Here is a 13,540-nt window from a genome sequence, read left to right as displayed (position 1 = left end):
AAACGCTTTTTTTCTTGGGGTTTGATTTTGTTGGGATTGTGTTTATCTTTTGGGGTTTCTTCCCCCCTTTTTTTTCTTTTTTTTTTTTTTTTCCTTTCTTTTTTATCCTTTTATACCTTTTTTTTTTTCCTTCCCCCGCAATCTCCTGCAAGTGAAACCCGTTTTAGGCCTCAGCTTAGGAAACCCGAATCATAGCAGTGCAGGTGGCCCGAAGACTCTTGCACTTGGCTGGATCCCCTCGACGTGCCTCCACCCTGTCCCGGCCGAGCCGCCCCTTTCCCCGCCGAGCCGGACGCTCCGGGACCGGCCCCGCCTGGGTCCCGGCCCCCGACGGCGGCTGAGAAAAAAGAGCAGCGGGGGCCGGGCCGCCGCCGTTTTGCCTTTTCAGCGCCGGGGCTTGCTCAGAGGCGGCTTTTAATTGCTAACAAAGCGACCGCGTTTCCTCACGCCCGTCGGGAGCTGCAGCTCCTGTGCCAAGCCCCGATTTTGCGGGAGGACAAAGCGAAATAAGCCCAAGCCCAGCCCCGCAAACCCCCGAACAGCCACAGCTACAATTAAGAGAAGCTGCGGGGATGCGCGGGGGTTACTCCAGGTTGGCTAAAAATACTTCTCCTAATTAAAGAAAAGTGACGTCAGACGCGCAGGACGTAGAAGAAGGGAAGGCAGCGGACTCGGTACTGGGCGATCACGTTAAATAATCCCGGGGCTGCCCGGTGGAACCACGGGCGCGGGCTCGCCTAGGTGCGGCCGGCTCCGCTTCACCCAGTGAGGACACGGGAAGCAGAGGCCGGGTGTGGGCGCGGATGTTCCGCGGGAGCGCAGGAGCCGGTGTCAGCACCATGGCCAGAGCCCGCCGGCACCGCCGCCCCTCCCGTCCCGTCGGGCCGCCCGCAGCCGCGGCCGTTTAATCTCATGGGTTCGTGTGCAGAGGAAGGACGGGCCCGTGTCCCTCATGCGACGCCTCCGGAACCCGGGCAGCCCCGCGATCCCTCCCCGGGCTGCTCGCTGGTGCTCTGCGCTGTGCAAGGAGCCATTTTGTACGTATCCTGCACAAATTGCGCCTAAAATATGATAAAAATAATCCCACCAACCCCAACCCCACCCAAAAAAAATCCAAATTAACAAAAAAAACCCACAAAGCCTTAAAAATACCCCCAAAATACCCCAAGAACAAGGTAGATTTTCTCCCAGGTGCAGGGGCTTGTCTGCACCGAGCGGGTTGGGGCGAGGGCTCCGAGCAGAGCAAGGCTTTGCCGAAAAGGAGCAGAGGAAAAAAGACAATGTTATGTCCATTTCTGCAAGGAAAACGCCTGCTCTGAGCAGCAGAGAGGCGAGATCCCAGCCCGAGCAGCCCGGCGAGATGCGCTGCTTCACCCGCAGCATCCTCACCCGAGCAGCCACGGCGGCCGGGGGCTCGGTTGCTGCGGGCAGCAGAGCTCGTACGGCGCAGCCGGGCAGAGCTGCGGCTCGGCGGGGCTGGCTCTGCCCGCCTGGGCCCTTCCGCTGCTGCCGCAAGGACGGCGGGGCCGGAGCGGGGCCGAGTCGCCGCCGGAGCGGCCCCGGCAGAGGGGGAGGCTGCCGGCGGTGCCCCACGCTGCTCCCCCCGGTGAGTAACGGGGCTCCCCCAGTGGGAGGAAGCTGAGCCGGGCCGTAGCCCAGGCGAACCCCCCATGTCCTCTCGGCCCCGCCGGCCACGCACCCTCGGGCTGCCCTGTGGAGGCGGTGGGGAGAGCGGGAGCCTTCTCCTGCCCGGCCCGGAGCGTACGGGCAGTGATCACCCCAACAGCGACAGCGAGAAATTAGGAGAAATTCCAGGGCCAGCAGATGAAGGAATCCGACCCGTGGCAGGTTTTTTTATCCCCCTTTTTCCGGGGCAGATTAAAATAAACCCCGGCCAAGCGCGCTCCCGAGCAAGGCACCAGCGGGCTGGGGACGGAGCACGGATTTCTCCCCACCTTCCCCAGCCCCGTCGGGGCGGCAGGGGCACCCCCGAGCCTGTTTCTCGTTAGGCGGGAGGCTGCAGGCAAGCAGCGGTTCCAGGGAGCCGGGCAGCGGCCGGGCTCTCCCGGGCGCCGGGAGCAGCGGGGCTGGCAGCGCCGGTCCTGCAGCTCTCAGCCTGATGGAGCCGGTGGATTTTAGTTATTCCATTCCTAATTTCTCCTTTCAGGATAATGTGGGAGGGGGAGGCGAGGAGAGAGAGAAATAAATAACCCGAGCGGAGCTCGCCGGGAGCCGGCGGGACCGGAGGGCTGCGCTCCGCCGCCGCTGCTCCAGCCGCGGTCGCTTCGTTTCGCGGATCCCTCGTTTTGCAGCCGGTCACGTTTTCCCCTCGCCTCGGATTAAAGGAAGGCGATGCTTAGAACAAGAGAGGGGTTACAGCTCTTAGTTTTGTTATTTGTATTTTATTTCTAGTGAGGAATAGGTCAGGAAGGACCCCAGATAAATCGTGGTCACCTCTGGCATTTCGTTATTATTATCGTTGTCAGTGTTTGTACATACCGGCTTAGCCCCTACATGCATATGCGTTTAAGAAACGGTGCGGGGAAATAGCAGAAACCTGGACGGGAAATAATTAAAACAAGGGGGAAAGGGCAGCAGAGAGGATCGGTGCAGGATAGCGGCGCGTCCCCAGCCCCCGGGTACGGCTTCGGACGGGCGGGCCCCGCGTCTGGCTGCGGGGAAAGGGGCCTGAAGGGTGCCCCGGTGCAGAGGCCGGACGGGGCGGGCACTACTAGGGGAGGAGAAGGTGTGAGAAGGGTGCGGTGAGTGGGGGGGGTATCGCTGGGGGGGGGGCCGGGAAAGGCTGAAGGAAAGGGATGGGAAAAGGAAGGAAAATGACGGAAAGGGAAAAAGAGGAGGAAAAGGAAAGGCCGTGGAAAGGGGAGAGGGGAGAGGGCAAAGAGCCTCGAGGACAGGCAGAGGGAAGTGACTGCAGGAGGGTCCCCGCGCCGGGCCGTGCCGGGGCTGCTGCGGAGCTGCGGCGGGGGCACGGTGGGGCAGGGGGGAAGGCAGAGCGCCGGTGGCTCAGCCCCTGCGGCGCAGGCCGGGAGGGGACGCACTGGCGGGGGGAGGGGGCAGGTCCCGGTCCGAGCGGTGCCGGCCCGCCCCGTCCAGCGCCCACCGCAATCCCGCTCGGGCCGGGGCTGGCTGGAAAGCGCGGGAAAGGGGGGCGCTGATTAAATGCGGGGTCGAGGAGTGGCTGTGCGCGGCGTGACGTCCATTCCCAAAGGGGGCGATTACCATGCGAGGGGAGTAGAAGTTGGGCAGCGGGGCGGGAGCGCGGGCGCCGCTCGCCCGGGCCGGTACCGGGGCTGGCTCGGCTCGGCTCAGCCCAGTCCCGCTCCGCCCGGCTCAGCCCAGCCCCGCTCAGCCCGGCCCGGCTCTCCGCAGCCCGCCCCGCAGCCGGCGGTGCCGCGGCTCTGCCCCGCTCGTCCTCTCCGCTCCTATTATCGGCTTTTTTCTCTATTTTCTCCCTCCCCGTTTTCTCTCTGTGTGTGTGTGTGGTTCCCGGTGGCAGCCCCGGCCGCCCTGCCCCGACCGTGCCCGCACCCTGAGCGGACGGACGGATGGACGGACGGATGGCCGGCATCCCCGACGGGAGGATGTTTCTGCTTTTGGTTATCTAGCTGTATGAGTGTTGTGGAGCCATCATAAAGCTAGATAACCGAAAGTAGAAATGACTTCCAGACCTGCTCGCCCGGGGGGAAGCGGCCGCACCGGGACCGGCGGAGCAGAGACGGCCCGACCACGCCCGCGGGGCTCCAGGGTAAGGGCTACGGCTCCGCGCCGCCCCGTCGGGCCGCTCCGGGCAGCGGCAGCCGGGGGTTCCGCGGACGGGAGGGCCGGGGACAGGGACAGGGAGGCGAACCCTGCGCGGATGCTTTCAACTGCCAGAGAAACCCGGGGTTAACCCTGGCTTAAACACACCTCGAATGCGCTCCTTGGCTGCAGCGTGCGCGGCTCGGGGAGGACGGAGGGAGCGAGCGCCCTCCCAAAATAAATCACTCTCCCGTTCCAGATCTCGACCTCCCCCCCGCTATTGGATGTTTCCCCTTCTCTCCTCTCTCTATTCCTCTGTCTTTTTTTTCGGCTTCGGGTTTTGATCCCGGCCTCCCTGCAGAAGGTCAAGTTGGTGATAATGTGATCACTTTTCCTGTGCGTGGCTCTTGCTTTGGTCCGTAGCTGGGAGGGAGAAGTGGATGTTCTTCATGGAAAGGGATGCAAGGGCAAGGGTCCCGCTGCTGGTGCACCCCTCCGGAATCCAGGCGCCGGCTGGGGGCTTCTTTGGGAGCCGAGCTACTGGCGAGGCACAAAGCTTTCCTTCACCCTCCACTGCTAGCCCCAGAAGTTAAGATAGAAAATGTATTGCAGTGTGTGGCAAATATTAAAAAACAAAAGAAAAAGAAAACGGAAGACAGAAAGGAAGGAAAGAAGGAAAGAAAAAGAAAGGGGGGGGGAAGCATTGGCACATCTGCATTCCGTTCCCATGGCGACACAAAGCACCGCGCTCGCCGCCAGTCTCCCCTCACGTTTCCCCCTCTGGCGTGGGCCGAGCTCCCGGGGCCGTGGCCAGGCTCCCCGGCACCCCTGCACCCGGGACAGCCTGTGGGGCACCGCCGCCGGCCCCTCGTCCTGCGGTGGCGGCTTCCGTCCCGCAGGGATCATCCCTGCGCTGCCACGAAACCCACCACGGGGCTGTGGACAGCAACGGAGGAAAAGCTTCCCGTGTCTGGGTCTGGGAGTGGGGTGTTTGTAGGCTCTCTGCCCCCCAGGAGATGCTGCGGGAGATGGGTGGGATGGGAGAGGCAGTGCCGTGCTCCCACTGCTCTAGAAGTGGTTGCGGGTTCCCTGCCCCAGCCTTTTCCCTGCAGCTGGGCATTCCTTGCTGAGGAATGAGGGTAGCACCTTAGGGCTGAGCTCCCCGCACCCACAATTAGAGGTGGGAGCCCCGTGTCCCCCGAGACAGGTTTTCCACCTTCCTTGCACGGGGGAATGGCGTCAGATGCCACGCAGCCAGCCAAGCTAACATGCCTTGTTCACCCTTCCAGGGCCAGCAAAGCACCGCATAACCACAGGAGGAAAAAGGATCTCCGCCTGAATTGGGCTATAACCGGGCGAAAAGAAAAGTTCTGAGGAGCTGTTGTTATTATATATTCTAATGAGAAGTCATTGGAGAAATTAAAAAGGGCAGAGAAAGAGGAAGACGCCAGCACTAAATTCCGCAGGAAGCCTCCCAGGGAAAAGGCTGTGTGAGTGTGAACGCTGAAAAGCATGAAGGCCTGGATTAGACTATCATTTAGAAAGCGTTACTAATCCGAAGTTTACAGCAGTAATTCCATGATTTGCTGGGTCCCACACGCAGCGCCAGAATTAAAGATACGGATTTTCTAGAATGTAACTCAACTGTGGCACCGACTCTCGGCGAGATCCGAATGAATCATCATTCCAAAGCAGCAAAAGACGTGTCATTAGAACCAACCTCCTTCTCTCCAGCCATCTGGAATATGTATGCTCGATGCAATCCCAGAAATTGTGGAAGAGATCGGAGGTGGGGAGGAGGGAATTAGCCCTTTCCCTTCTTAATTAATGTCCGCTTATTTTTAAGGGATAATTTCCCAGTTATTTCCACCATATTGTGAGTGGCACTTTCAATTCTTCTCCTATTTATTTCCCCTCCCCCCCCCCCTCCCCTTCCTTTCCATGTGTTAGCATGAGTCAGGTGCAAACGGTTTCAGTGGATGCTTTAAAACTCGACTGAACAAGCAGGGGGGGAACTGAGGGCAAGGTGTTGATGAATGCATTTATTCCGGAGTAATGATTTGATGGGGGATGGAGGAAAGAAACATTCAAATTCACTAAGAATATAATTCAGGAGATCATCGACCAGCGTGTTAGAGACAATCTGTTTGGTGGGATGTTTTCTGCACTGGCACAACCCAGGAGGTATTTCTGTCCCTGCCTTTGTATTGCAAAAGGTGAAAATATCAAAAGAGGATCCGAGGGGAAAAAAAACCCAACCCACACACACATATAATAAATGTCTTTGTGTGTGTGTGTATAAATACATAGATATATAATTCATGAAATAAAATGGAAGTGTGGAAATCCGTGTCTACATGTGAACTCTTACAAAGGATCCATGCAAGCTCTTTCACCTTGCTGTTCCATCAGCTGCTCAGGACCCACCCTTGACTCCTCTACATTTTTTATCTGCCCCAAATCGCTTGTTCTGAGCTCATTTTTCAGGTGTTTTTCACCCCATTTCGGTCCACTCACCCCGGAGCAGATCCCTCAGAAGGGGTTTGAGGCAGGGACGGGGCCATTTGGCCTTTAGTTTCCAGGAGAGAGGAACCGCGGTTGGATTTTTATGGGCACTTAAATTCTTCCTTTTCACCCCCATTGTTGGTGTGAACCCGCGTGTTGGAGCTGGAGGTGACCCCCCTCCCATTAGCAAGGGAGGTGGCAGGAGTGATGGGTGACGGTGTTACGAGCATCCCCAGCTCATGTGTGCATGGGTGGGAGGTGAGGAAGCGGATAAAGCCCCCCAGTAAATCCCTGTGTGTGAAGTACCCGCTGCAGTTGGAGGATCCCTGGCAGCCCATTGCCCAGGTCTCTGCTTTCTGTCTTTTCAGTGTTGCGGTGAAAGAAGGGTTCCCAAGAGGTCCCATCTTTGGGCCAGATCATGGATTTTCGGTGCACACAGGTCTCTTTGTGGCTTAGATCTTTGCCCTGTTTGCGTAGCTGTTGGCTTCAGTGGATCTTTTCCCATGCGCAGCCCAAACCCAGAAGGGAAGGCATCTTTTCTGGCTGTGCTGGGAGGAGAGCCCAGGTCATGGCATTCCCAACCCTTTCCAGTGGCTTTCTCTTCTTGGTGGGACTCCCAGCAGAGTGATAGGATGCAGTGTAGGCCAGGCATGGGTGATGTTTCTGGAGCTGGGCCGTGCTGTCTTTGTTCTTCAGGCAGAGCTGGGGATGGGCAGAGGGAGCCAGAAATGGAAGAATCGGTGTGTGCCATTGGAGGGATAAATAGGAAACATCATTTCTTGGTTCACCCCAGGGAAATGTTGCCCTGGGACATCGCGTGCTCCAATTCATTATTTCCCATCTTTTCCTAAAACTTGGCCACCATGCAGTGGGTTGGGCTTGAGGCACAAGGTGAAGGTGGGTTTGTACCAGATAGCTGGGAAGCCAAACCCTCCTGGGCACAGGGGTAAGTGAAGAAAGGTCTGTTCAGTCCCTGCCATTCAAAGGAGCCACCTCAGGATGAACTCGGTTATGGATGAAATCCCATCAATGGGCATTTTTGTGGAATCACCTGGCGATGGAAGGTTCAACGCTTGAGGCCAGGCTCGGCCATTTCTTTTGTCTGTCTTGGCTCCCACTCCCTCCCCACGTCCTTGCTGGAGGCGCATGGTGCCTCCCTTTACCTGCTGCTCTGCCATGGTTTTGTCTGTGCCTCCGGAGAAGGGGCAGAGCTCAGAGGCTTGGAGCATCCATCCCAGCTGTGGGATGTGCTGGAAACACGCTTACTCATGTCTGGGTGGAAGGAAGGTGCTAATTTGGCACCAATGCAGGTGATGATATTTCTCCTAGCTGCAAATGCCAAGGTGCTGGTGCTTGGGACGTGGCCGTGCATGCACGCCATTCATGCTGTGGGTGCCTAGGTGTAACTAAGGGGCCTCTGGTGCTGGCACATCAAGGCCCCTTGAGCTCCCTAAGCTTCTGGAAGGGCTGTGAGCATAAGATGGCTGCGTGGCCACCCCGTTGGCTTCCTCGCCACATGGTGCCAGGAATCGACTTTCGTAGATTGGGTATTTTGGTGTTTCATGCCCGTGAGTCCAAGAAGGCATTTGCCAAGATCCCAACTGGAAAAGCATCATCTCAGGCTGCTCACCCACCTTCTCTCCATCCTTCTGGGTGCATGTGTTCAGGACCAGCGCTTGTGCTGGTATGAATCTGAAGCATCACGCTGCCCACCGCCGGGCTCTCAGCGTTCACAAGGAGTCGGGACAGGCTCCGGCTTTCAGGTTTTCAGGTGCTGTCTGATATTTATTCAGGGGCTCGGGTTTGGTTTGGAGCGTTTGCCTTGAAAGCTCAGGAGTGGGGGTAAGAGAAAGAAAATGGAAGGGAGCAAAAGAACACAATCTCCGGCAGTTAGCTGTCTCTTGGAAACTCAGCTTGCTGTTCCTATAGAGGCTTTCTCTTCTCCTTCACCCTGGTCTGGCCTTAAGTACCACTTTAAGTGGGCTTTGCTCATTCACATCCAGGCTCCTTAGAGCAATTGAGCCCGCGGGGGTCTGAAAAGAAGGGACAGTCCTTCAATGGCAGGACCTTGGGGCCAGGCTAATTGGTTTTGGTTCAAGGGGATACTGGATTTGTGAAAAGCCCAAAGACATCTTTCCCACGCCAAATCCCGGCTCTTCAGAGGGGGAAGTGAGGGGTGCTGGGTGGGGAAGGGAGCTGAAAGAATGATGGTTTAGTTGAGGAACCTACATAACAACCCAGGCACCCACCAGCCTCAGTGGGGTGCAATGGGGGGCTGTGCCCAGGGTGGCATGGCAGCAGGAGGATGGGATCTCTTCTCCTCAAGGCAGGTGGATGGTGGCGGCTGCCTCCCGGCTGGCAGCAGTGGCTTGGTTTCATTCAAACCAAGCTCTTTATGTCCGTGCCAGGCTCCTGTGGAGATGCTGAGAGAGAAGGAAGGATGGGACCTGGGTCCAGAAACTGAATCGCTTCTGTGTGCTCGGCTGTGCAGCCGTGGGGGGCATTTGCTGAGGTCTCTTGTATCTCATTTTGATTTAGGGATTTATTTATTTTTCAACATTGACTCTGTCTGGCGCCATTCCAGCAGTCCCACGACCTTTACTCTCCCCAGTCCATAAAACCCACTTAATTATTGGGCCGAAAATCAAGGCTTGGAAACAAAGCCAGCTTATGGGACCATCATTTCTTGACATATTTCCTGAGAGGACATATTTCTGGGCACCTTCAGAGCAGATCACGCAGCTTGTTGGATATGAGATATCAAGGCATTATTTATTGAGGAAGTCTTCACACTCCCTCATCTGTTATAATTAACTGATGACATTTTTTTCCTTAGGTTCAAAATACGGTGAAAAAAGTATAATTAGCACGAAGCTGAGGCACTGCATTAAAATGTCTCCTATAGTTAATGTAGGGTAGTCGTGCTATTTATTATAGGAGGAGCTGGCTCTGACCTCTGTGTTGCCTAACACTTTTTATTGTAAAGATTCTTGAACTTTTTTTCCCTTTGGAGCACCTCTGACACTCCCATTGTTTGCTGCGGGCCCTTGAAATTCGGCTGGGGGAAGCTCTTCAGCTCGAGAAATGCCTATTCTTTGTCCCTTAAATTCCTTTCAGGTTTAGCTGAATTATGAATTGTTCGGAATTGTGATTTCCTTTCGCTTGCCTCTTGGGGGAGAAGAAAGGAAAAAATTGGAATTTATTGTTTCCCTGGAATAATAATAGCAAACCATGAGCAGGGTGAAGCCCTGGACTCCCACCACTGGATTGCAGAGCTCTGGACCAGCCAGGAAAGGTGGGAGGACACTTGCGGCCAACTCCATGACTCCCTTCCAGTGCTCTTCCAGCACGGCCCCATCTCCTGGCAGAAAACTCCTCTGGGTCCTGGCATTGCAAGGAACAAGTGTAGGGGGGTGTGCATGCGTTGGCCTGGGCACTGCCAGCCCCAGAGGTCCCCCTTCCCCGCCAGCCCCAGGAGAGCAGCCTTCTGCCGCTGCCAGATAACGTTAGTCCTGGATTTCAGAGTGGCAGAAATCTGTGCCGAGGCTCAGGGCTTGAAATCACTGTGCCCATGCAGGATGAAGGCAGGGATGGGTGCAGGGTGGAGGGATGGGAATTTTGTTACACTTGCCTACAATTGTTTTTCTTTTTGCTTATATAAACAATCTATTATTTATTAGCTATAAATAATGCATTTTTCTGTATGTTTAGAACGCACGTGATTTCTGTATATTAAAAATGAACATGGCTCTAAAGGCACCAAAGCAAGCGCTTGGCAAGTCGGGGGGGTGCCCGCTTTCAGCTTGGCCATGAGATGTGAATTCTGCTTCTCCCTGCCCTTACGAGGCTGTAATGACACAGTCACAGCCTATTTTTAGCTCTCTCCCTTTTTCCCTGGGCAGCGTGGCTGCACATGGAGGTGGAATTAAGGTTGCACGGACAGCCATAAATTGGACACTTCCTAACTTTGAAGTGCTTGACCACGCAATCTAAATGAGGGCTCTTCAGGGCAGTATTTCTGCATGTGGCAGTAACTGTGTTGGTCGGGGACGGCAAATACAGGGGTAGGGAAGCCGTAGAGCAGAAAAGACCTATCAGACTGTTGACAGTGCTTGTTTGAATAGATGGGGAAGTCAACAGAGCCTACACTTGATCTGGGCTAAATGGCCAAGATGTCTCCAAGATGAGAGGAGGAAGCCTTTGTTCCTTCAGCCCCAGCCTTGATGTTTTCTTTGCCTTTGGCTTTGCCTCGTTCACTCCTTGGGAGGTTTGGGCTTCTGCTCTTGAGGAACCTGAGGCTTGAGCAGTGAATTTGTGTGCTTGTGGCAGCAAGGGGGTCCCTAGGAATGTGCACACGCACCAGCAGATGTGTGCTACCATCTCATAGATACTTGCTGACTGGCATCCTTGCCTTGTCTTGCACACTGCCTCTTGCCGGTGTCGCTAACAGGAGCTGTTGCACATGTTGGATGGAAAGGAGAGGCCTTTGTTTATTACATGGGATATCTAATCTCTGTTTTTTTAGCTGCTGGAAGAATTACTCTGGAGGTGGTTGTGTGCGATGCAGATTCATCTTTGCTTGAAATGGCTTTTTGTGGCTTTCTTTTTCCCTTGTTGACTGGGGGGGTTTCTCCGTTCGACTTTCAACAGGGCATTTGGCTGTGTCTTTCTAGCGAGTGGGCTCTGGTTCAGCAAATTTGCCTGGGGAATTAAGCAGTCTTTTGTTTTACTTTCCTGGGTTTAATGCAGTCATGGCCCCTTGCACCATACTTGTGCTGATACCAGAGCATTTCCCTCGCCAGCAGCCTTATTTGTCCTAGGTATAATGATTTGACCTAGTGTTTTTGCCTGTGGATCCTGAGCCTGATACCTGCCTGGGGCTGTTCCTGCGTGTTGTATCTAAGTGGTATCTAAGTGTCCTATGTTTGGGTTTCCATTGTGTGGGTATGGTCTTGTGTTTCACAAGCATCCTTTTCATAACTTTCCCCCTCTCTCCTGCATCTCAGTTCAGCAAAGGGCCTGTCTATCGGATGCAGGGCAATAACACCTGTTCTCACCCTGACTTCTGTTAATGAGATAGAGACAGGTAAGCATCACACATACCAACTTCCCTGCTCTCAGCAACATCAAGGAAACGGTGACAAGCTATTAATGGAAAGTGATGGTCCGGGTGCTAATTAGTGCTTCCTTTTCAAACTTTTACCTACATTCTACCGAGGATGCCCATCCCAGCCTCTCCTCTATCCTTGCATCCCTTTGTTTCCAGCCGTCCTTGTTCACCACGCACATCCAACTTCGAAGAGGCTTCTCTCTTTATTTGTCTCCCTACCAATCTCTTTCTGCATCTCCTCATTCCATTTCTGGCCCTTTTTCCAGGGTAATTGCTGCGTGTACCCTCATTCTCCTGTGGCTGTTCCCAGTGAAGAATAAGCATGGTACTGTAGTGGGGATCTGAAAGCTTGGGGATGGGACACATGGAGTTGGTCAGGAGTTTCTCATCTTCACTGGTTATTAATATCTCTTGTGGCCACTGGTACACGAGGTCAATTGCCCTGGGACGTGAGGTCAGAGATCTGTCCCCTCTTCCCACAGGTAATGCTGTGGGGAAAGTCCCAGCAGCTCACAGGTCTTGGTCATGGAGCAATTAGTATTTAAAGCAGACCCTCTGGTGATGCCCAAAGATTAAGTAGGACGGGCCTCTGTGGTGTGAGCCTGCAGGACATGACAGGTCTGACCTCAGAGAGCTCGTGGTCTAAACCCTACATGGTTTTGCTGTCCACCGGCCCCTGTATAATGGTGGGTTTGAGATCCACCCCAATTTGTGCTGCTGCAGCAAATATGATGCCTGGTCTCAGCTTGGTGCCTGGTCTCTCCCGTTTTAACTTCTCCTGGTCTCTGGGCTCTGCCCCTTCCCCAAGGACCCTGAATGTCCCCTCCTCACTTTTTTTTGCACAGGCTGTGGGTTTCTTGTGTCCCAAGGAGCTGCCTAATCTGCCCCTGTCATTCCCAGTCACAGGCTCCGCACACACCATGGCTTTATGAGGAGCGCTCACAGGGCAGTAGGAAGAGGCAGCCATGGTTTGCACATTAGCTAATTAATTTTCATGACTGAACGATGCTGCTGGTCTCTTGTTTATACTCCTCGGCGCTTCCCATTCTCCCCCTCCTCCGCTGAACACGCCATCAAAAAAGAAAAGAGACACATCTCGTAACGTCAGCATCCTTTTCACAGCCTCTGAGACCGCGTTATTCTCTTGGCTTGTCACACGCGGGTTTCCCTGCTTCATGGTACACATGGGCCCCCTGTTTCAACATTTTGCTGATTCTTATTAGACCAGCGCGCCAGTGGCCTTGTCTCTCTCCCCGCAAAGCACCGCGCCGCATCCCATCCATAAATCCAACCCTGGAACAAAGCCTCTCTTTTACCCTGCCCCATATTTCTACCCAGCCTGCCCGCTTTCCCCTCTGTCTCTCTCTCTCTCCCCCACTCCTGTGCTGAAGGTTTCCTAGTGCCAGGGAGATATGATAATTCTTGTGAAGAGAGCATGAAATGCCTCTGCTCTTTGTGTGTTTTTTAATTCAATGAGAATCCCAGCCCCAGATGTCTGAATGGTGGGCTTTGTGCTGGCCCTTCCTAAGCCCTAACCGCCAGCCCCTGCTCTCGTCTGTCTTTCTTGTTTCCCACCACTGGATACTGATTAACAAACTAAATATTTTTTCCTCCCTAATGATGTTTTCCACTTTGCCACCAGGCTGGAAGACAGCCACGGGGAGAAAGATGTTTGTGTAAAGGATGAGATAGCCGGGGAGAAAATTAAAGAGACAGTGTTGTTGTTTCCTCTGGGCTCTGGCAACGCAGGTCTGCTCGGCTTTATTTCCTTTGTTAGAGAACGGGGTCGTGTCTGGCTGTATTTTATGTGGCTGGGTGTATTTACATGGCTGGGGTATTTTACATGGTTGGGTGTATTTTTACATGCCTGGGTGTATTTCAGCTGCGGGGATGGGCTTGAAAGCACTCGCACAAGGATGCTCGGAAGCATGCCAAGGTCCTGTAACTCACTCGCAATTGTGTGTGCGACTTTACACGGCCCAAATTTCAGGTCTCTCTTCCAGCCGTGAGTGACATGCAGTAATTACTTGACATCCATTCATGTATATGGGAGCCTCTTTCTAATTGAGACAAATTCTCTTTTCCTTAATCAGACATGACTGTGAGTTCGTGGAGTGGATGCCTTGGGAAGGGCTGGGACGTCTCCACCTGGGCAAGGAGAGGTGA

The 13,540-nt window shown here is 54.5% G+C and overlaps 1 protein-coding gene across 1 annotated transcript in view; it reads right to left on the bottom strand.

Moving 5' to 3' along the window:
* FANCI (FA complementation group I) overlaps nt 1-4,665 on the bottom strand; it is a 19,658-nt gene extending 14,993 nt beyond the window's left edge. The window contains 4 exon segments of the mRNA XM_034074287.1: nt 1,390-1,745; nt 3,060-3,147; nt 3,718-3,887; nt 4,530-4,665. Of these exon segments, the coding sequence (XP_033930178.1) occupies nt 1,390-1,745; nt 3,060-3,147; nt 3,718-3,887; nt 4,530-4,665 (750 nt within the window).
* Nucleotides 4,666-13,540: the final 8,875 nt, after the last annotated feature.

This window comes from Melopsittacus undulatus, unplaced genomic scaffold (assembly GCF_012275295.1).
Source record: "Melopsittacus undulatus isolate bMelUnd1 unplaced genomic scaffold, bMelUnd1.mat.Z mat_scaffold_806_arrow_ctg1, whole genome shotgun sequence".
Classification (NCBI taxonomy): Eukaryota; Metazoa; Chordata; class Aves; order Psittaciformes; family Psittaculidae; genus Melopsittacus; species Melopsittacus undulatus.
Note: the sequence above shows the minus strand (reverse complement) of the source record. Positions and strands in the feature narration are given on the sequence as shown.